General features: G+C 37.8%; 5 protein-coding genes and 1 long non-coding RNA gene across 9 annotated transcripts; 2 read left to right on the forward strand and 4 right to left on the reverse strand.

Annotated features, from left to right (window-relative positions):
• Nucleotides 1-451: 451 nt before the first annotated feature.
• On the forward strand, nt 452-5312 carry LOC116022538 (nucleobase-ascorbate transporter 3-like). Its single transcript, XM_031263280.1, has 14 exons — nt 452-1061; nt 2269-2366; nt 2456-2632; nt 2795-2895; nt 3098-3173; nt 3257-3316; nt 3392-3585; nt 3665-3761; nt 3891-3977; nt 4110-4168; nt 4356-4447; nt 4561-4638; nt 4714-4874; nt 4963-5312. Exons 1-14 carry the CDS (start codon nt 896-898, stop codon nt 5182-5184), a joined length of 1668 nt encoding a protein of 555 aa, XP_031119140.1. The 5' UTR covers nt 452-895; the 3' UTR covers nt 5185-5312.
• Nucleotides 5313-5326: 14 nt separating this feature from the next.
• On the forward strand, nt 5327-6693 carry LOC116022539 (nucleobase-ascorbate transporter 3-like). The gene is made up of 5 exons (XM_031263281.1): nt 5327-5477; nt 5665-5756; nt 5870-5947; nt 6023-6183; nt 6272-6693. Exons 1-5 carry the CDS (start codon nt 5377-5379, stop codon nt 6491-6493), a joined length of 654 nt encoding a protein of 217 aa, XP_031119141.1. The 5' UTR covers nt 5327-5376; the 3' UTR covers nt 6494-6693.
• A 327-nt stretch (nt 6694-7020) lies between these two features.
• LOC116022043 lies at nt 7021-8816 on the reverse strand. Its single transcript, XR_004099127.1, has 2 exons — nt 8420-8816; nt 7021-7291 (listed from the first exon to the last, which is right to left on the reverse strand). It is a non-coding gene; the product is annotated as an uncharacterized LOC116022043 (long non-coding RNA).
• A 507-nt stretch (nt 8817-9323) lies between these two features.
• Nucleotides 9324-11207, reverse strand: LOC116022869 (thiol:disulfide interchange protein TxlA homolog). Its single transcript, XM_031263757.1, has 2 exons — nt 10709-11207; nt 9324-9682 (listed from the first exon to the last, which is right to left on the reverse strand). The coding sequence occupies exons 1-2, from the start codon at nt 11165-11167 to the stop codon at nt 9527-9529; spliced, it is 615 nt and encodes a 204-aa protein (XP_031119617.1). The 5' UTR covers nt 11168-11207; the 3' UTR covers nt 9324-9526.
• Nucleotides 11208-12225: 1018 nt separating this feature from the next.
• On the reverse strand, nt 12226-13289 carry LOC116022125 (transcription factor MYB44-like). The gene has a single exon (XM_031262698.1). It carries the CDS (start codon nt 13158-13160, stop codon nt 12453-12455), a length of 708 nt encoding a protein of 235 aa, XP_031118558.1. The 5' UTR covers nt 13161-13289; the 3' UTR covers nt 12226-12452.
• Nucleotides 13290-16867: 3578 nt separating this feature from the next.
• On the reverse strand, nt 16868-21070 carry LOC116023067. 4 transcript variants are annotated; one of them, XM_031264030.1, is made up of 12 exons: nt 20782-21070; nt 20535-20630; nt 19707-19808; nt 19478-19594; nt 19034-19226; nt 18790-18923; nt 18374-18714; nt 18195-18294; nt 18052-18111; nt 17863-17946; nt 17541-17663; nt 16868-17408 (listed from the first exon to the last, which is right to left on the reverse strand). In XM_031264030.1, the coding sequence occupies exons 2-12, from the start codon at nt 20595-20597 to the stop codon at nt 17094-17096; spliced, it is 1632 nt and encodes a 543-aa protein (XP_031119890.1). In that variant the 5' UTR covers nt 20598-20630; nt 20782-21070; the 3' UTR covers nt 16868-17093. The 4 variants fall into 4 exon arrangements, with proteins under 4 accessions (XP_031119890.1, XP_031119891.1, XP_031119889.1 ...); XM_031264031.1 differs by having other exon boundaries at nt 20535-20633; XM_031264029.1 differs by having other exon boundaries at nt 18790-18917; nt 20535-20633; nt 21029-21064.
• Nucleotides 21071-22199: the final 1129 nt, after the last annotated feature.

The following is a 22199-nucleotide window of genomic DNA, read 5'->3' on the forward strand; positions in this document are numbered from 1 at the left end:
TACACTATCGCGTTATGTTCAGTGGCCAATTTAGCCTTTATTCCAATAAAAATTGACATCTTTAATTATAAATAATTTCATCAATCGAATCAAATCTATAAACAAATAAAAAAAAAGTTTACTATGGGCATATATATAACTATATAAGAGCTAAAAATGGTGTAAAAAGTAAAATAAAAAGTGAAGTACTAAGAATATAATTGTACTTTGGTTGATATATTTATGAAGAAGAAAGTACGTAGTGACTAGTGAGTAGCAAAGTACCAATTACCAAAGAGATGAAGCATGGCAGAAACTGTTATAAAGTCAGAAATGAGGGGCGGGTGTGCAAAATATGATACATCGGAATTCGTGGACCCATGTGGTCCTACGCATACCTGGTAATTTATTTACCTGCGATGACACTCTTCTTTTCCTCGAAAAGGACAAACTTTAACGTAATGTAATCCAAGTCCCTTCACCCCCACATCTCCTCCCTGCTACTGCTTTTAATCTCCACTCCGCGTCCACACCTCCTCTCTTTCTTTCTTTCTTTATCTCTCCTTCTTTGGGAAGAAATAATACTATTTTAATCCACCCTCACTGCGTTTTGGATCTCATCTTCTTCACCTCTTTGCGTGTAGCATTAATTTTTTCTGTTTCTGGAAAACCACAGAGAGAGAGAGAGAGAGAGATAGAGAGAGAGTTAAAGCATCTAACTTTCCAGCGCGGCAGCGAAAGAGATTTCTGGGTTTTTTTTTTGGACAAGTTCCCTTATTTGGCTTCTGGGTTTAGTTTTAGTTGTCGGTGGTGTGATTCTTGGAAACAAAGCTAAAGAAGAGTTTTTGGGTCATAAAAAGGGGGAATCTTTCTGCTTAAAGTTTGAATCTTTTTGGTGTAGAAGCGAGATAAGATAATGGGGGAGACAGGTCATCATCACCACCACCATCCGCCGCCACCACAGGGGATTCCGCCGCCGCCGCCGCCAGTAATGCCGCTTGGCGCCGCCAGAGGCCCCGTTTACCCTCCGGCGGAGCAGCTGCTTCACCTTCACTACTGCATACACTCCAACCCTTCATGGGGTTAGTTCTCTTCTCCCACAAGATTCTTTTTTAATTATTTTTCTTTTAACTAATTTTGTGCTTATCTCTGGCGTCTGAATTTTAAATAAGCTTTGCCAACTAATAAATCGAGCTGAAAAAGGTGTATCAGTATCACCAACTTTTCCTGTGATACGCTTTTCAAACATCCATACAGAATATAAAAAAAGTTGTGCTTTTTTCATATGGGATATTCTATGGTTTCTTTACTTTGGGATCAAATTGGAGATCTATTGACTAAAATAACCCCTTTTTCTTTCTTTTCTTGAAAAGGAACTGTAGCTAGATGGGTTTATAGTTCAAGTGTCAGTTAACATACTCTGCTATCATGTATGGATTGGTAAAAATTTGTAAGAAGCATAGAATTGAGCTCCTGGGGTTTAGTGACTCAGAAGTGAGATTTTTTTATTTTTTTTCTTCTAATAGGCCTTTAATTTCCTTGTTTATGAGTGTGCCAGAGAAATGGTTTCATTGTTTTTGAGCTACAGAGTTTGATGGTTAGATAGGGAGTGATTTTGCTGTTTGACAATGAAGCTAGGGTTGGTGGGATCTAGTAATAGGCCTTTAGTTTCCCTGTTTATGAGTGTGCCAAAGAAATAGGGTTCCAATCTTTTGTTGTTAGGGATAAAGACTTTTCACCAGTTCTAGCCTTCTAGGCCATTGAAGATCATTATTTCCTGCTATGAAGAGCTGCATTGATGTCAAGCCTAGCCCCCGTGTTTCTCGATTCTTTCTTTCACCATATGCCGTGAATTGTTATCTCTTAGTGGCCAAACAAGAGAAACCTAAATATCTTGACATGATGTTTGAAGGTGCAGACCAACATCTTGCTGCACTTGATGGACACACAGATAACGTCTTCTTCATTTTGTGGTCCCGACTATCCTTTTCATTCAATGTTTCTGGAATTTGTGTGTACCGAAATATTGCTTTCTTTATTGGTAGACATAACCGGGAAGCTAGGCAGTACTAGAGCCTTCTTATTTGATTCCCGAGAGGAGTGACTTTGGGAATTTTGGATTGGATTAGCTAACAATTTATGGATAATATGAAGCAACCGTCTTTCTTTTTAATTTTCAATTACTTGCATTCATGGTAGGTTCGATTTTCGAACAGAATTAAATAGCAGGGATTTAGCATTTATGAATTTTGCCTAACTAATTAATTATGATCTCTAATTTTTCTTCAGTTCAAACGGTTCTGCTGGCTTTCCAACATTATGTGGTTATGCTTGGAACTACAGTGATGATTGTGAATACACTCGTGCCTCAGATGGGAGGGGGTGCGGTATGCCTTTACCATTCCCGTCTTAAGGAAGTTATTTAACTGTCATCTCGAGTGGTAACTAATCCGAACTTTATTAATCTCGTGAGCAGGGTGATAGGGCCCGCGTGATTCAAGGTTTGCTTTTCACATCCGGAGTGAATACCCTCCTGCAAACACTTCTTGGGACACGGCTTCCCACAGTCATGGGTCCTTCTTTTGCATATCTTATATCGGCATTGTTAGTTATAAATGATCTCTCTAGTGATACCTTTCCCTCCGAGCATGAGGTAAAGCAAATTCGGTGTTAATATTAATTTTCTACTGGTTTTTCGTCAGTCTCTATTTTGTATTTTTTTTTTCCCGTGATTGTGAACAGATACTATAGTCATTAATTATTTACTTTCACCTGTGGCGTTATCTTTTTGACTGCTCTATGTTGGTGCTTGTAGAGATTTCTCCACACAATGAGAGCGATTCAAGGTTCACTAATTGTCTCTTCCTTTATCAATATTATTCTCGGCTATGGCAAGGTGTGGGGAAATCTTACGAGGTAAACTGATTCTGATCATTGTTATCAGCATCTGACATTCGTTAAATTGTTTATTCACTTCTAATTTATTTTTGGTATGAGGCGTTGAAGTCCATGACGACTATAACACTCATGAGGTCCTTACTTTCGAGGGTCATGTATTTGCCCTTCTTCCTTTTACTTGATGTTTATAAAGTGATTCCCGCATCATTCTTCACTTCAGATTCTTCAGCCCCATTGTTATAGCTCCATTGGTAATTGTTTTGGGTCTCGGTTTGTTTTCGAGGGGCTTCCCACAGGTAAAGTATCTTTTTTTTTTTTTAATCTTGCTGAAAGGTGTAATACTTTTTCTGATATGGTGTATCTCTGTCTACTTGTGCAGTTGGCCGATTGTGTAGAGATTGGGCTTCCGATGTTAATTTTACTAGTTGTATGCCAACAGGTGATGTTTCCTTATTCGATTTATTTCCACGAGCTTTATAGTGAAAGGAGCATAAAACTAACACGTAATCTACAGTATCTGCAACATGTCGTCCATCACCATCAACTTGCCCGTTCCATACTCGAAAGATTTGCCTTGCTATTTTGCGTTGGACTTGTCTGGGCATTTGCTGCTATCCTTACTGTTGCTGGCGCGTACAACCATGTTAAGGAGAGAACCGCGCTGACTTGTCGTACAGATCGTGCCAACCTTATCTCATCTGCTCCATGGTACTAGCTGAACATTAGGATTTAGGAATCTGTCTGTTTCCAAATTAACTAATTCTCACTGGAGCTTTATTTTTTTTAGGATCAAGATTCCGTATCCTTTTCAGTGGGGCACTCCTATATTTAGAGCGAGCCATGTTTTCGGAATGATGGGTGCTGCACTCGTTACGTCGGCGGAGGTTTGTTATCGCCTTTTTGTCGTATTCTTCAATTCTTGAAACTACCGAAATGTTTTGAGATATAAAGAATTGCCGTGAAAACAGTTCACTTTTTGGAGTTTCTGACTTGCGATCATGTCTGGTTTGCAGTCCATTACAACGTTTTATGCTGCGTCGAGGCTTGCAGGTGCCACGGCCCCTCCGGCATTTGTTATAAGCCGAAGCATTGGCCTTCAGGTTCTTCCATCATAAGAAGATTACCCGCTTTTTTTTTTTTTTTTTTTTTACCAAATCAGGGCAACATTTCGGGAGTTGCAATACATTAATATGTGGTTTGTCGCCTTATTTTTCGTTTTATTGCGTGGGCAGGGTATAGGCCAGCTCATTGATGGGTTTTTCGGTGGTGTTGTCGGTACTGCTGCATCTGTGTAAGTAACCAATACCCTGCACAAATTCATTTTTATCGGGTTTGATAATTAAATGCTTTTAGATGGCATCGTATGTTTCTGTTGGAGATGTTTAGCTTTACAATCAATATTGCAATTCTTCTTCGTCTTTAATGCTCCTTAGCTCTACGCATTTCGTTCTTGATTTGCTGTGTATGGGAAAATGCAGTGAAAATGTTGGCCTACTCGGACTAACTCGTGTTGGGAGCAGAAGAGTTGTAGAGATATCCAGTGCTTTCATGATCTTCTTTTCCATATTTGGTTCGACTCTCTCTCTATTAGATTCAAAATTGCTTTGAGCTGTAAATATAGCATACTTCATTTGACAAACCCACGAACTATATAACTGAACAATGATTTTTTGAAATTTCCAGGAAAATTCGGAGCATTCTTTGCTTCAATTCCTTTGCCCATATTCGCAGCCATATATTGCATCTTGTATGGCATTGTTGGTAAGTCCTCATCCTCTCGTCGTTTTTAGTCCTCTCGATGTATCTTCACCTAAAATTTCCTTATTTGTATTGCAGCTGCTGTCGGGGTTTCATACATTCAATTCGCAAATAACAACTCGATGCGGAACATTTATGTGTTGGGCGTCTCTCTGTTCCTTGGAATATCCATACCGCAATACTTTGTGATGAACACAGATATTTCCGGTCATGGCCCTGTCAAAACCCAGGCCGGATGGGTAAGAAAACCGACCTTCCTTAACCTTGCGATTCTTCTAACCGATAGTAAATGCTGGTGAGTAATACACTTTTGCTCGATGTTTGCAGTTCAATGGCATATTGAATACGATTTTCTCGTCGCCCCCCACTGTGGCAATGATCGTCGGGACAATTCTAGACAACACGCTGGAAGCGAGGAATACAGTGGAAGACCGAGGTCTACCCTGGTTTGTGCCTTTCCATAGGAGAAAGGGAGATAGCAGAAATGAAGAGTTTTATAGTTATCCCATTAGATTTGGTGAGTATATGCCTACAAGATTCATGCGATAACAACCTCGTACCCATCCTTGTATATTGCAAACTTGTCCAATTTGTCTCGACTTTTGAATTGTATAACATTTTTGCTGATTGACTTTGTAAAGTTATGTTGTCTTTCAAATGAATTTTTTCGTTAGCCTNTTTTTTTTTTTTTTTTTTTTTTACCAAATCAGGGCAACATTTCGGGAGTTGCAATACATTAATATGTGGTTTGTCGCCTTATTTTTCGTTTTATTGCGTGGGCAGGGTATAGGCCAGCTCATTGATGGGTTTTTCGGTGGTGTTGTCGGTACTGCTGCATCTGTGTAAGTAACCAATACCCTGCACAAATTCATTTTTATCGGGTTTGATAATTAAATGCTTTTAGATGGCATCGTATGTTTCTGTTGGAGATGTTTAGCTTTACAATCAATATTGCAATTCTTCTTCGTCTTTAATGCTCCTTAGCTCTACGCATTTCGTTCTTGATTTGCTGTGTATGGGAAAATGCAGTGAAAATGTTGGCCTACTCGGACTAACTCGTGTTGGGAGCAGAAGAGTTGTAGAGATATCCAGTGCTTTCATGATCTTCTTTTCCATATTTGGTTCGACTCTCTCTCTATTAGATTCAAAATTGCTTTGAGCTGTAAATATAGCATACTTCATTTGACAAACCCACGAACTATATAACTGAACAATGATTTTTTGAAATTTCCAGGAAAATTCGGAGCATTCTTTGCTTCAATTCCTTTGCCCATATTCGCAGCCATATATTGCATCTTGTATGGCATTGTTGGTAAGTCCTCATCCTCTCGTCGTTTTTAGTCCTCTCGATGTATCTTCACCTAAAATTTCCTTATTTGTATTGCAGCTGCTGTCGGGGTTTCATACATTCAATTCGCAAATAACAACTCGATGCGGAACATTTATGTGTTGGGCGTCTCTCTGTTCCTTGGAATATCCATACCGCAATACTTTGTGATGAACACAGATATTTCCGGTCATGGCCCTGTCAAAACCCAGGCCGGATGGGTAAGAAAACCGACCTTCCTTAACCTTGCGATTCTTCTAACCGATAGTAAATGCTGGTGAGTAATACACTTTTGCTCGATGTTTGCAGTTCAATGGCATATTGAATACGATTTTCTCGTCGCCCCCCACTGTGGCAATGATCGTCGGGACAATTCTAGACAACACGCTGGAAGCGAGGAATACAGTGGAAGACCGAGGTCTACCCTGGTTTGTGCCTTTCCATAGGAGAAAGGGAGATAGCAGAAATGAAGAGTTTTATAGTTATCCCATTAGATTTGGTGAGTATATGCCTACAAGATTCATGCGATAACAACCTCGTACCCATCCTTGTATATTGCAAACTTGTCCAATTTGTCTCGACTTTTGAATTGTATAACATTTTTGCTGATTGACTTTGTAAAGTTATGTTGTCTTTCAAATGAATTTTTTCGTTAGCCTATACCTAGGGTATTTAGAGACCAAATATGTTATTTTTGGGCGGTTTACTTCTTTTGTGTGATTTATAGTTTATCTTTTGTGTGATTTATAGTTTATTCACTAGAGTGGAGCATATACTTTTTGGTGGTGACATTAAATGTTCGGTTGTGAGTTTTCTTTTTTCAATATATACTCTGATTCTTTGAATGGTAGATTGTGAGCATGGAGTTAAGGAAACATTTGCATCAAGTATGGGTCCTCTCACCTATTAAGCTAAAAATTGAAATCGAGCTTCAAACTTCAGTTCAGCTCAATTACATCCTTAATTGTTGCAGAATCTAACTCAACTCAACTGCATCCCTAATTGTAGCAAAACCTTTAACGACAAGACCTCTGTTAAAGGAAAAGATATGGCAAGCATTTTGCAAAAGCATATACGGAGTAATAATTCTTAGTGATGTCTACATCATAGTGGATACATCAATGAAGTTGCAACTTTATTAATAACACCAAATTGATCACTAGTTTTTGAACACTATTACTGAGACAAAAGAGTGCCACTGTAACAATAGAAACAAAGGGCATTCGAGTTTTCTGTAATTGAAGCACAAAACAAAAGCTATAGATGTATGTCTCGATCCAAGCTCAACTCCTAGTTAAGTATTGTCCAGGACTCGAACCACTTCACTTCCTGCAAAATGACATGGTTAGTCGGGGACCATTATCTTATCTCAATATTTACACACTAGCAGTAGGGATGTCAATTACAATCATGAACTATCATAGCGCTGGACGCTGGTGACATGACAGTGCAGGTAAGTCATAACCAGCACCGCATTATTTTCCCAAATAATAGATAGCAATTCAAAGGGTAGTATAACAAGTCGAGCACAAGCATGTGAATCCAGACTACAGTGTTCGGTGTGGACTCATAAAATTACAAATTTTGCAATTAAATTCATAATGCAATGCTATGTATGAACTTTAGCAAAAATTGCAAATGGGCTGAAAGAATGTGCCTTTTTTAAGACTCACATAATACTATGTGCTGTTATTTACTAAAAAGAGGTAAGCGTTCTTAAACCTCTGCAATGCAAATCTATGATCCTGTAATTAGAATGCAAAAACCAGAAATTAGTTTGAAAACCTTAACAATACTCAGCAACTAGATGCCTTAACCTAAACCTGGAGACTCTGCCTAGTACTAACACGAATAGGCAAATCCATGTTTTTCGGAGCCATAACCAGAGAATAGCATCTTATTTTTCTTTTAATAACTCTTCTTCAGTAACTGAAGGCTATACCACACTCCCATTCCGATTAAATGACAAAGATAATAGTGTTTTACAGTAATGTGATGACTCTGAAAACTTCATGATTCCAGCGTGATTCAGGACATTTTTCACAGCAAGTAAATGTAATGCATAGATTTCTCAATGGAAAATCAACAAACAGGTAGACTGCCCAATCATATCATACACTTGAATAGTCAAATCACCATATACAGTAAACTAATTCTTACTTCTATGCCAGCAAAAAAAAAAGAGGCAATCTTTAGGCAGAAATATTCTCTCTTTACTACCCAGAAACTCTTCTGCAACATTGTTTCCAAGAATTACACCACCGACAATAGAAACTAACAAAACACGAAAACCTAATATGATCTATGCTGGAATGGGGCGTAATTCTTACTAAATGACAAAACAAGAATTCTTATTGACAATTCGTCGAACAGTTTCGAGCATTTAGTATAGTATAGCAACTAGCAAGAAATTATGAATACAAAAAATCTTAGAAAAACCCATTAATCAGTTTATACCTGGAGATGACTACCAAGAAGCTTTCTTCACGCCCTGCAAAGCACCCTGATTTGCTAAAGCACGGAAGACGATCCGAGACATCCGAAACTTCTCATAAACAGCACGAGGACGACCGGTGAAGATACACCGATTCCTCAACCGGGTAAAGGAGCTATTCCTGGGAAGCTCCGACAACTTCTGACGGTGAGCCTCACGCATATCCGCCGGAAGACTGGGGTCGTTACAGATCGCCTTGTAGAGCTTCCTCTTCACCTCGCATTTTGCGGCAAGGAGTCGACGTTTCTGATCTAGAATGTTCCGTGTGAACTTGCCCACTTTCCCCAAACTCATCTTCGCCGATCGTAGAAGAATTCAGCTGCCGCTTTTGCTTAATCGTGACTGACCGGAAATTGATTACGATTGCCTTCTTTACTGGACAATCTACAGACTAGGGTTGGGGTGGATCCCTCGGCCCATCTGGTCCACTCAAATCGGGCCTGGTTTCTCCTTTAGGCCCAAGTATGCAAGCCAAGCCCAATATGTTCTTTCGGAAAACGAGATGCCGGCTTTCAAAGAATAAAACTCTCATTACATGTTCATTAAAACTCGGTCCATTCTCGTCAAATTCATGCCCATTAAACCAAATCTTCTCAGAAGAATGGTTTATAATGACATTACATGCTTTCTTTCATACAAAAGGTGAAATCCTTTGACCTAAAAGCTCCATATCTCGTCTGAAATAGTAAATTATACTCTATAGTAACTTAATAACTCATTAAGTTGGAGCGTCTGATGTCCACAAGACCAAACGGAGTTACTTACACGAAAAGGTGAAATTCTTACCCCGCAAATTTTACATTCTACAAACAATCTGGCACAACATTGTGTGTTAATCAGATAGAAAATAAAAAACCAACCACAATATCACATTGAGAACATAGCTCTTTGTAATTTTAATATAATTAAGTATTTTAACATCCACTAACAAATATATTGCCTTTTGCATGCATCCAAGAATCCAACACAAGACTAAGAGTGAAATTGGTCATCCTATGATTTGAGTTGTTGGTTCAACACATAACTGTCTGCATAAAAGCTATTTCAGCACAAAGTATATGAGATCATCATCACTGTTTCTTCTGTGGGCGTTTCATTTTGAGGAGGTGAGAAACACCAGCAACTACATGCAGTCTGCTGTTCGGAACGCCTGTTTTTGCAAGGGCCTTCCCATGTTTGTCCAGGAGAACGAAGCAAGGAACATAATTTATGTCGTAATTCAGAAGCTGGATAATAACAGAACAGAACAATATAAGTCAGTTGTAATTCAAGCATAAAATGCACTGATCAATGAAGTTAAGTCAAACAAAACAGAATCATATATGCTGCTGATGATGCAGAATCCGGACTTGATCCATCCCGAGGATTCTTTAGACCTGTTAAGTTTGGGTTTTCATAACGAACCTACCTAGGTCAGTAACCCAAATTCGACATTGTGTGTCATTACTCGATGTCAAGTGCAAGGACATACAGACCACGGAAAGTCCCCACTGAATTGATGGTTGGAGATTTGCAGCATCATCGTACCAGTTATAAACTCATCAAGAACCAAGAACCTCTACAGCATTCACATAAGCAAACAAATCTCTAGAAACTTATCACAAAGTCCCTTGATGCTACACACAGAAAATTTTCTAAACAAAAACATTTCTAGGATCAACATTAGCCAAGGAGAACATCCTTTAGGGAAACTAGCCAAGCTCATGTTGATTTGTAAGCAGTGAAACCTCTATCACCTACATTGGCATTACTAAATGATCCACAGTCATTATCTAGAGAATCAAAACCAGACTCCCATAGCTCCAACTCTCCAAGAACAACATGAACGACACTCACATTCCATTTTGTTTTTGGAGTTACGAGAGAAACGCGTAGCCACTACCTGAAGGTGTGTGAACCTAATTACAAGAGGCAAACTAGTCTAGGTTATCCATAGCTGATCAGCTTAAACCAATAAGGCCAATTCTCTCATTCAGAGTCGATCTTGTAACATTGTGTTACCAAGTCAAACCAACTTGGTTGAGATTGTCCACATTAACAATTTTAAACCCTACACTTCTTCATCACAATACAAAATAAACCACCAAAGAAATGAATCTTGAAAGGTAAAGTTTAGATCATTGAACCTAAATGGAGCTAAAATTTGGATTAATTACAATGCAGCAACAACAACACAAGATCTGTAAAACTATTTTAGCTCAAAATAGAAGAGGTTATTAAAATAATGCAAATTGGGAACAGAAAATGTGCACCTCAGGCAGCCATTGATCACTCGTAGCATCAACGTAAACAATGTTGAGCCAATCCGAGTTCCGCTTCTCGACCTCCGTAACGAAATTAAGCAAAGAGTTGCAGAGCTGGCAGGCGGGGGAGTAGAATTCCAACACCGTAGCCTCTTTAGCGCTCGCCAGCGCCGCCGCAAACGCTCTCTGCTCCGCCTCCGATTGTTCCTCCGGACTCAATTTCTTCTTCACCGCCGGGGGCGGCTTCAGCGCGGGGATTCCGAGGGAAAAGTTTCGGGAATTGGACGTGTTATGGATGAAACTGAAGGCTAAGGAAGTCAAATTTTGAAATGATTTGAATAGCCATGGCGTCTCTAAGGTACAAGGAGTTGCAGGGCTTTGGGGGTTATTCTGGTTAGGATTAACAGTATCCCACGGCCACTTTAAGCAGAACAAAGGATTGTTGGACTTTGAATTCTCCTTGTCCATCGATGAATTGTCTTAAAACTTCTCCGATGCTTGTTGACATCACTGACGGCAGGCTTACCAAAACCCAAAAGTATCGCCGGCGGTGCTGTTTCCGAATTGGGCTGATCCTTATTTAGTGGGCTTCCCCAAAAAAAGGTTTTGGGCCTGACTTTTTACTCTTTTGTTTTTTAAAAAAAGAAAAAAAAAAAAGAAAGAAAAAATTGTCGAAGAACTAGGAAAACCACGAATTATACCATAGAGGCAGATTCACCTTGTATCGTAAACCTTAATTTAAAATAAAATTTAAATTATATATCTATAATTAATGTATTATATACTTTCAGTTAGAAGATTAATGTATATCAAATATTAATTACAAATATATAATTTGAATATAGTGGACCTTGATCCACATTATAACAATTACAAGAAATTCTTGCATGTTCAATAATTACTTATAATTAGCTATAAAGCGCCTAGCACTTGTCATTATCTCATTGTTTAACATGTTAACAAGTTAATATGGTATTATTGATTCAAATTCATGACTTTATAGTTAAACCGTCCAAAATATCTTGTCATTAGTAATTAGTTATACGTTGGCCTTAGACTTTTGTTATGTTATATATCTTGTCCTTGTCGGTTAACAAAAGAGAAGTAGATAAGTGGTGGCTGTGGAGGAGAACAAAAGATGTGGCTGCGCATCAAAAAACAATCTGATTTTTGACATTAAACCAGAAAGGGATATGATGGACGGTGAAGGAAACGGTGTTCACATGTGCCCTTTAACATCAGCTACACCGCGCACGTTTTTAATACCAGCCGTTAATTTTGCCTGCTTTTTAAAAGAATTCAATAATCCTTTTATCTTTAATCCAGCTACTATTCGTGTTTTAAATAAAACGTGATTTGTGATCGGCTCTAACAAAAAATACCAATAGTCATTTTTGTTGAGCAGGACCAATAAAGAGTCATGTCTAGTACCAAACTGCTGGAGTGATTGCAACTGGTGGATAATTATTTACGGGATTTTTTTTTCAACAAATTTTATAATAAAGATATAAATATTAATTAATTTATTGGTGAATATGACTTTTTATTAAATATTTCAAAGTAGTAAGACATGCGATTTTAATGTCTCAAAATATTCTTAAGTTTATAATAATTAACTAATAATAATAATATGATCAAGCTGTCAATTAACAGACCATGATCTCATGATGGCGATAGATTTCCATTCCCAATTGAAAACTATTAACAAATAATTAATTAGCAACCACTAAACATCATTATCATCGCTTTCATGCTAATGATAGCTGGTAGACGCCTCCGAAAACGACGACGTAATGTAATCCCTCACTTCCCTAGCAATCACATCTTTCATGGCATCCCAAAACACCGCCGGCAAACACTCCGGCGGCCGCGAGTCACCGCCCATTCCCGGCGGCGCCAGGGTCAACGCCGTCATTGGGTCAAACTCGTCATCCCAAGTGTCCGTTCCCGGTGATTTTTCCGTTACGAATTCGGTAGATCCCGGCGAGTTAACGTTAACGTTAACGTCCGTCACCGTCATTGGAAGATCGGACGGCTGAGATTGTTGTTTGTGTCGTCGTTTTAACGTGGAGTTCCAGTGATTCTTGACGGCGTTATCGGTGCGTCCGGGGAGCAACCGTGCAATGGTGGCCCACCGGTTGCCGTACCGCGAGTGGGCGGCCAAGATGGCGTCATCCTCGGCGGCGGAGAACGGGCGGTGCTGCACGGCGGGACTGAGCTGATTACACCACCGGAGCCGGCAGGACTTGCCGGAGCGGCCCTTTATGTACTTGCTCATCATGGACCAGTTCCGTGCGCCGTACCGCTCCACGAGGCGCGTCAAGATCTTGTCCTCCTCGGCACTCCACGGCCCTTTGATCTTCTCCGCCTGATTCCCGCCGCCGGCGGAAAACGACGACCCGGAAGAACACGAATCCGACGACGTAGAAGACGCCGATGACCATCTATGAAAAGCTCCCATTATGGAGTGGAACCCAAGAAGATTGAATAGTTTAAAGACTGTAACTTTTTGGTATAATTTGTTGGAAATCCAAACTTCTAAATAGAGGGAAATCTTGCTTGGAGTGATGTGGGGGGGTTGAATGATTTGGAGTTGAAGAACTATATATAGATGCAGATGTTTGTATAATACTGAGAAGTGAGTATTATATATATAGAAAAATATGTCTGCACAGTGCAGTGACAGATGCATGCACCAGCTAGCTTCTGCTAAATAGAGGGTTTACCGACCAAATTAACATTTAATTACCCAATATTGGGTAGGATTTACCTGAAAGCCTGTAGCCGTTATTCAGTGTGTTCTGGATGAAGTCCGTACTAGTTACAAGAAGTTAAACCATCTATTCAGTGTGTTCTGTATGGAGTTCCATACAAGAAGTTAAACTAGCATAGGTTGCACAAACTCAAACTAAAAAGATCGACCAAAAAACTACCAAGATGGCTGAATTTTGAATGGGTACGTTGTAGCTTTAGAGTGGCACGTGGCCAAAGGAAATTCTATCATACTATTAAAGTAGAAAGAATCAATATCACAATCGGATGCCACTAAACCACAAGATCTCGACAGTTTAAGTTATCTTTTAGTAATTGTGATAGAATACTTGGATTTGAATCATAAATTTTTTTTATTGTTGATAAGTTACTATAGTGGAATATAATGACTCACAAATTAAACCCTTTATGACTTAATAAAATATGGGTATAACTATTAAAAAAAACATGCATAATGGTGATAAAGAACTTTTATACTGTATTTATGTTTCCCATTTTCACACTACTTTATGTAACATCATAGAACAACTCAAAATATCAGTTGTATGACAAAGAAATAATATTTTTTTTTATGAAGTTTGGGCAGTTTGTGGTATTAGATGGGTGTGAATCATGCGGCAAAGAAAGTCATAAAAATTTGAGTGGACCCACGGTTTTAGGTAGTCCAACAGGCAACAACAACAGTGCTATGGTGGTTTCATGGAAAGTGGGGAGTAGTGTGGAGTTGGTGGGAGTTAATGCCCTCTTAACTAAATCGGTGCTTAGATCCCAAACCAGTTGTTAACCACATACTAAACACATTTTAGGTGTCTGCGTTTTCTCGGATCAGATCTGTCCTCGTTGCTTCTGTTTTGTCCTTTTTTGGGATTCCCAGATGGCGACGTATAATCACCACCATTATATTTGTCATCTACCAAGTCGTCGACGACGCATTGACTTGCTAGCTAGCTAGTGTCCATGCATGGCACGCAGAAGGTTCATTGAACTGCCTCTAATTGTTCGTTAACTCGTAGTAGTGATTCCCTGGGTTTGAATTCGTCGTCGTTGGTCGTATAATCGATGTGGGGTTTGTTGTCGTTTTACTTTTTGCGTATGTTATTATTGTTTTGTACAACGTCTCCGTACAACGTTGCAGAATTGTTGCGTGTTGCTAAAATGTGTCCTTGGCCTGGGAATAAATAATTTGCTTTTTTTTTAAAAGAAAAATAATTTGCTAAAAGAGAAGTTCTCAAGATGTAATGTTGTATTATATTGGATGATCTTAATTAAATCATGTGATTTTAATTAGCACTAGTTTAAAACTTTAGCAAAAAAAAAAAGGAAAAGAAAAAGGAAAAAGTGAAAGTGGGCCCCTGGAAGTAGTGTGGAGAAATTGCAGGGGAGAAATAGAATTCAAATCTAAAGGGCTGTGGGAGTCCGGTCGGGCCAACCAACGCCTGAGATCTATTGGTCTGAACAAACCGGTTGGTTTGGAGGAAGAGTCCAAGGAGTTACACGTAGACCGGGCCCCACTTACAGCCAGGACGAATCTCACGCGATTCGAGTCAGACACTGCTTTGACTTTCGAGCGTTATGTCCTGAATAAAAAGGTACTCCTCGTTGGGGTGCGTGAGCAGAGGCGCGTAATATTTGTTTTTTCTTTTTTCCAAACAAATTGAGATTTACATCATAATTAAGAGACAATTTTGAGGCCAAACACATTATGTTCAGATGATATGTATTAACTCTCTTACGGAGACGCTTAGATCTCGTTTCAGTCCCATGCAACTATATATTATCAAGTCTTATAAAGATATTATTAACTTTATTTTGTTCGCGATAAATATGTTGCACGGTAACTTCAGAGTGGCACACGATTGTAGTTTGAAAGCAAAGAGGCAGCGCAGATAGTGGTCAGAATTTCAGCGGAGATTTTGGAAGTTTTCACTGACTCCGGAGACAACAAGCAATTGTATTGCAGAGTTGGTATTTGCACAGCTGTTTTTATTCCTTACCAGGGAAACACTATTATTATTTCTATTATACAAATAGTTATAAACACAAAAGATGAAAAGAAAAAAATAGATATAAACAGAATTATATATTGACTAAAAATGCCAAGTTTAGCCTTTTGATGATTTCTTCATTCATATTTAATTAAGTAAATAACTTTGTCACCTTTTAGCTTTGATTATCATGATTTACTAAATTTTATCATTCGTTATACATCAGTGATTTATCTTTTTGTTGTTAATTCATGGACAAAAATTATAATTTTTCAGTGTTGTTAAGTGAGCTATCTAATAATTTCTTTTAGATAAAAAAAATAAAAATTAAGGTATTGTATTCGGACTATGACATTTTATAATGTTGAATGAACTTGGCAATGACATTTAGGATTTAGATATTTAATTTATAACAGATAAATGAAAGATAATTGTGCTTGCTATTATATTGGTCAAAGGGAGATATTATTATACACAGGCCAAGAGATGAGAATTGGACTGTGGAGCAGCTAGCTAGCATACATGCAAAGGGACCCACGTTGTCCCCTCCAAGTCCCAACCAAATTGACTTGCCTATTTCTATCATGCATCCATTTACATGCAATTCATTTATTAATTTCATTACTTATTACGTACTAGGAATATAATTAGTAAAACCAAACAAAAGACCATGCTGAGTCTCATGGTTTCATAGCCCAATTGCTACTCCTAAGTAGGTGAAACATGATTCTCGAATATAAAAATTAGGGTTTAATTCTTGTTAGTATGATCTCGATCAGACATACATGTCACACAAGTCTAAAGCAATTACCTCTCATGCGTGATTTAATGATTATTGCATAGTGTAATTTATCCCGTGCATACCATCGGATAATGATTGTAAGTTTTATAGTAATTGAAAAATAAAAATCCAGTTTTCTTAGCTGTTATTTTCAAGAGAATTAGTTATGCCGCAAGTGGTTGGTACCTTCTGGTTTCCTAATGTTGTCATGCTGCTAGCTTGTTCCAAAATTCAAACCTACATTTATTGTTGGATGCATGTTTTATGGCATCGGAATTGATGGCAATTATATTGCCATATACTCTCCTCTCTGTCGTTTATGAATTGTGATGAGTTGTTTTTGATGGAGACAATTTTATCTTGGAATACAGCACACTCTTATTGTTTAATAATGTTTATTACTCCTACAATAGATTTGATGAGTGATTGATATAATGATATGATGCTGACTAGGAATGCAACAAATTAAAATTGTCTTCCATCAATCAAGTTTTAGAGTAACCACAACAGTGATTTTTTTCACAATTTTTGAAAAAAACATGACTTATGTGGAGGAGAGAAAAGAATTTGAATTTTTTTGTCAGAATGATTTTTTGTAAAGACCGCCAGAAAGGAGAAAAGAAAAAGATCTTTTTAAACAGTTTTCTTTTATTCCAGACATCTAAAATCATTTGGAAGATAAAACCTCCAAAGAGATGGCCAAAATTTACTTACAACTTACAAGAAGAATGCACATTTCAATCTATAACAATTCTATAATATTACCTGACCTGGCCTGTATGTAACTATAAACTTTATAACCCCAAAACTATTGAATCTGAGAAGCGAAAGAGACCAAAACAAGTTTAAAAAAAAATTACATGTGCAGAAGGTATCTGAAACTAAAGTCATATGGCATAACCTGCAGAACCTGAGAAAGAGGCTCATTATCATTATCATCCCTTCTACTGAGGCAGCTAATGGCTTCTCTTCCAAGCTCTCTTGGTAATTGAAGGCATATCCAATCGATTAGCGACCCGAAATCCTCTGCAAAGTCTAGCAGATACCAATCCAACAGTTTAGGAATGCCCACCAATTTCTTGCTCCTTAAAACCCCAACTGATGCTTGAAGGTACTCTCTTTTTGCCACTTCTAGCTCGGTTTCTATTCGCAATGCTGTGTAAACTCTCACCTTTAATTTGTTAACCAAAACTTTGATTCAGCACCTTAGATTCCCAGAAATGGTATATACATTCCTAACAATCATAACGAGTGTAAACGTAACTATACTACAAGAATTTTGCAGAGAAACTGATCAACTTACAGCAGGGGATGACCAGCTTCCACACGAGAGGGCGAATGTAACCGAGGGCTCTGAAAACTCCAGCCCGAAGATGCTTCGTGCTGTCATCTCATCGTTTTTTGTACCCTTCGTGCAGCTCTGGTGCTAGCAGATAAAAAACAGACACTTGTTACTGAAACTCATGACCTTTAGCATTGGGTTGGTTCTGATACCAAATTGAAGCATGTGTTTCATCTCAACTAAAAGCTTAAACTAATAGCTGGATATACATTTATGTTTATATATTATATATGCTCAACACTGGCAGTTCAAGAAAAGATGACAATGGATCGAGAGGGCTTACATGTTTCGAGTGATAAGGCAGCCTGAGAATGAAATGTTCGATCGTTATTGCACTCAGGAAGTGGCCTCCAACGTTTATAGTTGCCTTAGAATTCGAAGACGAAATCAGAAATCTTCAGCTTAATAAGAACATATCATATGATTATCAGATCATATATATTGTCATTTATCCTAAAGAGGAATTATATACCTTGTTCATCAATGCCACAACCATTTCAGGGCTCTCTGGTATTCCATTCTCCAGAAATGCCTGAAACAGCGAAACCAAATATTTACTCGAGGCTCGTTCGAGAAGAAAACAGCATACATATGTTAAGGAAACTCGACTCTTACATTCATCATGCATGAATTATAAATGTTAATCCAGAAGGCGAGCTTTTCCTGGTGGGTAAGGCCATCGAGTTTTACTGAAGCAAGTTTCTCAAGCAGGAGTCTGCTATTACAGTGTCATCAGAAAAACAGCGATGAATGGATCAAAATTGATTCGAATGAATGTAATTATTAGCACGTACTTCAATCTGCGAACTAGGAACACAGATATAGTCGATTTATTGGGATTGATAGATGCAGCTTCAACAGCAAACAGATGCTTATATGGACCGATATCTCTTTTCCCAAACTTCGAACAGATTCGATATGGATCACTAAACTCTGAAGCCATTGAAAGTGAAGATAGAGTTTCTGTTGAGCTTCTGCTCTTTTTGGAGCTCATTCTGAAGAAAATAACCAATAAGCACTTTACAATGCTCTCAGAAATTTTATTCGGATTATCATCTCCTGATAATGTTTTTGTATCCCGAGCTACAGAACTCCTTTCGTCTGCATTCTCACGTTCCATTATCTTTCCCTCGAGCTGGATCACAGATTCCATATTCATTAAACTGCACCTGAAATTCACATCAGCATACAAGAAAAGTGATTAAATTACCTGCATTTTCTGAGCATCTAAACCATCCTCCACTGATCTCTTTACTTTAGTTCGAGATTTTGAGTTCACAGATTTCTGCTTGCTTTTAATGGCAACACGGAGTTGATTCTCCTTCAACGGCCTGTCATCTAAAACTGAAACGAAGCACGATTAGTTCTCTACTTCTCTGCAAAGTGTAATTGCAACCCCAAGTTTAATTCAGGAACTTTTGATCAACGAATTAGGATAAATTCCATGAGATTACCCGAATTTAGTTCTGTTTGAGGTGAGAGCTCTGATTTCTCGATATTGGAACTTTTACACGGGTTGTTTAGTTCATCCACATTGCTCATATAGACAGCTTCCATATATAGCCCTTGCCTGAAATGCACAACCTGTTCTTCAAGCCGAACAACCTCCTCTTCCAATACAGCTACCTCGGCTAAAAGCTCCAACGTCTATTAGATTTTTAGTTCATAATCATAAATCATAATCATTATCCAAATCAAACCATCGTATCGTTTTAAACAAGCAATCATACTAAATTCATAGCGATTTCATATAGCTGTCAATTAAAGTTCGAGTAGTATCTTCAACTTTTAGTATTCTCAAGTCTCAAGAACTAAGAAGTTCCTTTCAATTAGCATAAACTTCAAGCTAGAGTTTAATCTAAAGCAAATTTTGAAGACATAAAAGAAGAGATACTAACAGAAGATGGGAGATAAGGCGGTAGACGAGGAAGAACTCCAAGAGGTCTTGTAAACGCCCTTTCAAGAGCTCGGTGGACATTTTCTTCGTGTGTGAGTTTCTTCTTTAGCTTATCAACCTAAGGATGATTTCATCACAGATAGAGCGAGCATCAGGCCAACATTAAAACCAAAACGAGGGACTAAAACTACGCTGTCTGTACAATCCAAAAGGCAATTGTTGTTACATACATCATGCAACAACGTCGATTTTCTTTCTCTGATTGCTTTTCTGCGATTCGTATTGGTTTTCCCTGAATCCATTCTCTTGCTACTTTGAATTTCCACTTTGTCCTTGAAGCAAGAAAAGAATTAGCCTCAACTAAAGAGATAAAGCACCCACAAACTGATACTCAAAGGCAATTAAAAGCACAGACATAGTGAAACAGCTTTTATCTTTATCTAAGATGTTGAAGAACAAAATACCCAAATCCACGCGATTAGCAAAGCAAGAAGAAGGAAGAACAAAATACACAAATCACGGGGCAACCCTAGCCACATTGGTCAAGTTGGAGCGGCCTGTTAGTCTTCTTGGTTTGAACTGATCAGCTATAGGCAACCTAGGATGTTTTAGCGGGTTTCTCTCGTCACTCAAAAAAAACACACACACACACACAAAAATTATGCGATTAGCAAAGCAAGAAGAAGGATGAAACCCTCATTCTGTATTGCTATTCAAGGATTTAACCAGGGCTCAAAAATACACATATAGACCTCAGAGAAGCTTCTTCAATTTTTAAAATTTTGCAGTATCTTCTCCCTAGTGAGTCTTGACACAAGAATCCAAAAACCCACACAGATTTTCTCTGAAAGAATCCAACTTTGATCAATTTACAGGAAATTTTCAGTTTTCACTGCCCAGAAGATTAAATTTGGAGCTATTTAAGTAGTTAAGCAGTCAGCATCTTTTATAATGGCAATGAAAGGAAATTCCACAGTGCATCAAATAATTGATGAAAATAGCAAATGGAAAGGAACAATCTGACTTTAATGCATAGAGGATTGCAGAAATGAACTTACTTTTTCATCCTTGATTGAAGCAACTTTCTTAGAACGCAGATTAGCCCAGACTCTAGTACTCATCTTCTTTCCACTTCCCAGAAAAATCAATGAACTCTGCTATTAGAAACAGGAAATCATATCTAAATTCATATAAAGAAAATCAACAACTCCTCAGTTCTCAGTAAATGCAAGATTGCAATCAAGAACATAAAAGAGTCAAACTCTGTGAACGCAATTCAAAAAAATGGTAGAGAAGTAGAGATACCGAATGGTATATGCAAACAAAATTATTACTCCATGGCTACAGAATCCATAAACCTTGTTAAACAGATTTGAATTACAGAAGAACAGAGGGAAATGGAGTGGTTGTGTGGATGCAAAAAGCTGCCAAAGACACATGGTTGCCAACTTTTGTTCTTGGGAAAAAAAGGAAAATCCAAAGATGTTCAACTGTTGAGAAGATATGCAAGCCAATGGCAATTAATTGCAATTTTTGACATTGTTATATTCACCATATTTTATTACTCCTATCCAAAATGCCATGTTCATTTCACATGTTCCTCATTCTAAACCATGTATGGGTTCCCTCAAACTTAGCATATTTTAAGGTGGAAAAAGACCACCATACCTTCTTTGGACAAAAGCTTAACATATACCAACACAAACAAAGAAGAAAAACTTAGAAATAAAGTTCTACCATTTCTGTTCAGCTGATTACCATGATTTACCTCCTCTCAGATACTCTGTCGGGCCGGGTCGCACCCTTGGACATTCAGTTCAGTAATTTGGAACAGTTAGTAAGTTAACGGTTAATGTAACTGTAAGGTTGGAAATTCAATTACTATGAGAATATAAACAAGTCTTGGTAGTGCTTAAATTCATTGGATTCCTATTTGAATTTGAATTTGGTAGAGATACTATTTAATATTGGCATAAGAATAACAACTTGATAGCAATAATAATATAAAAAGTAGGTACGAGAATCTCCATCTCAAACATGGGCAACCACAAGCAAGTACACATTCAAAGATGGCAAAATATTGGGCATGCATGCATAAAAACAAAGGTTGATAATTGTGTCTCTTGACAGCGATGCAGATGTGTCATGTTTCCTTTATTCATTTATTTTTTTATAATCTAAATTTTCTCGACTTTGAATGACTATTCTAAACTCCATGAACCCGCTTGATCTAAGGTCATAAAAGAGGTATCTTGAATTATTCAAATGATTCTAGTTTCTCCACCGCCTATACACTTCTATTGTTCATTATCCTTTCGCTGAAAGTAAGACTAAACGTTGATTAACCGACCACTTTAAGTTACCTGAAAAAACATGTGTCCTCCTTTTCTTTTGGAAGATGAGATCAAAGTCATATCTCGAAAGAAAATTCTTGACAGACCAATACAAGAATTGTATGTATTTTTTGAATTTATATCTTAGTAATGGAGATTAAAGAATTATAGAAAAGTGATTATACATTTGAAGATACCAAATGATCCAGTTTTATTCATTCTCTATCCTCTATTAATTTGTATTATGGAAAATTTTTCCAACATAATTTCCATATATAGTTGCAAATTTTTTTCCGTAAATAAAAGTATAAAGCATTCGTGGGCTATTAATTTTTTAATTCTGACTTGCATGCACCATTAATATTGGAATGGACACCTACTCTTTTCTCA

Source organism: Ipomoea triloba, chromosome 6 (genome assembly GCF_003576645.1).
Source record: "Ipomoea triloba cultivar NCNSP0323 chromosome 6, ASM357664v1".
NCBI classification, from domain to species: domain Eukaryota; kingdom Viridiplantae; phylum Streptophyta; class Magnoliopsida; order Solanales; family Convolvulaceae; genus Ipomoea; species Ipomoea triloba.

Excerpts from the sequence above, each read along its gene's own strand:
- LOC116023067 (XM_031264028.1), bottom strand. Across the intron at positions 17,947-18,051 it reads TTGTGGCATTGATGAACAAG|GCAACTATAAACGTTGGAGG; the intron begins GTATATAATTCC and ends TCGAATTCTAAG. Across the intron at positions 17,409-17,540 it reads GAAGCTGGTCATCCCCTGCT|GTGAGAGTTTACACAGCATT; the intron begins GTAAGTTGATCA and ends AACAAATTAAAG.
- LOC116022869 (XM_031263757.1), bottom strand. The coding sequence starts at position 11,167 with ATGGACAAGGAGAATTCAAAGTCCAACAATCCTTTGTTCTGCTTAAAG. Across the intron at positions 9,683-10,708 it reads GTGATCAATGGCTGCCTGAG|CTTCTGAATTACGACATAAA; the intron begins GTGCACATTTTC and ends GTTATTATCCAG.
- LOC116022125 (XM_031262698.1), bottom strand. The coding sequence starts at position 13,160 with ATGGGAGCTTTTCATAGATGGTCATCGGCGTCTTCTACGTCGTCGGAT.
- LOC116022539 (XM_031263281.1), top strand. The coding sequence starts at position 5,377 with ATGTGGTTTGTCGCCTTATTTTTCGTTTTATTGCGTGGGCAGGGTATA. Across the intron at positions 5,478-5,664 it reads GTCGGTACTGCTGCATCTGT|TGAAAATGTTGGCCTACTCG; the intron begins GTAAGTAACCAA and ends GGGAAAATGCAG. Across the intron at positions 5,948-6,022 it reads CATCTTGTATGGCATTGTTG|CTGCTGTCGGGGTTTCATAC; the intron begins GTAAGTCCTCAT and ends TTTGTATTGCAG.
- LOC116022538 (XM_031263280.1), top strand. The coding sequence starts at position 896 with ATGGGGGAGACAGGTCATCATCACCACCACCATCCGCCGCCACCACAG. Across the intron at positions 3,174-3,256 it reads TTTCGAGGGGCTTCCCACAG|TTGGCCGATTGTGTAGAGAT; the intron begins GTAAAGTATCTT and ends CTACTTGTGCAG. Across the intron at positions 4,448-4,560 it reads GATCTTCTTTTCCATATTTG|GAAAATTCGGAGCATTCTTT; the intron begins GTTCGACTCTCT and ends TGAAATTTCCAG.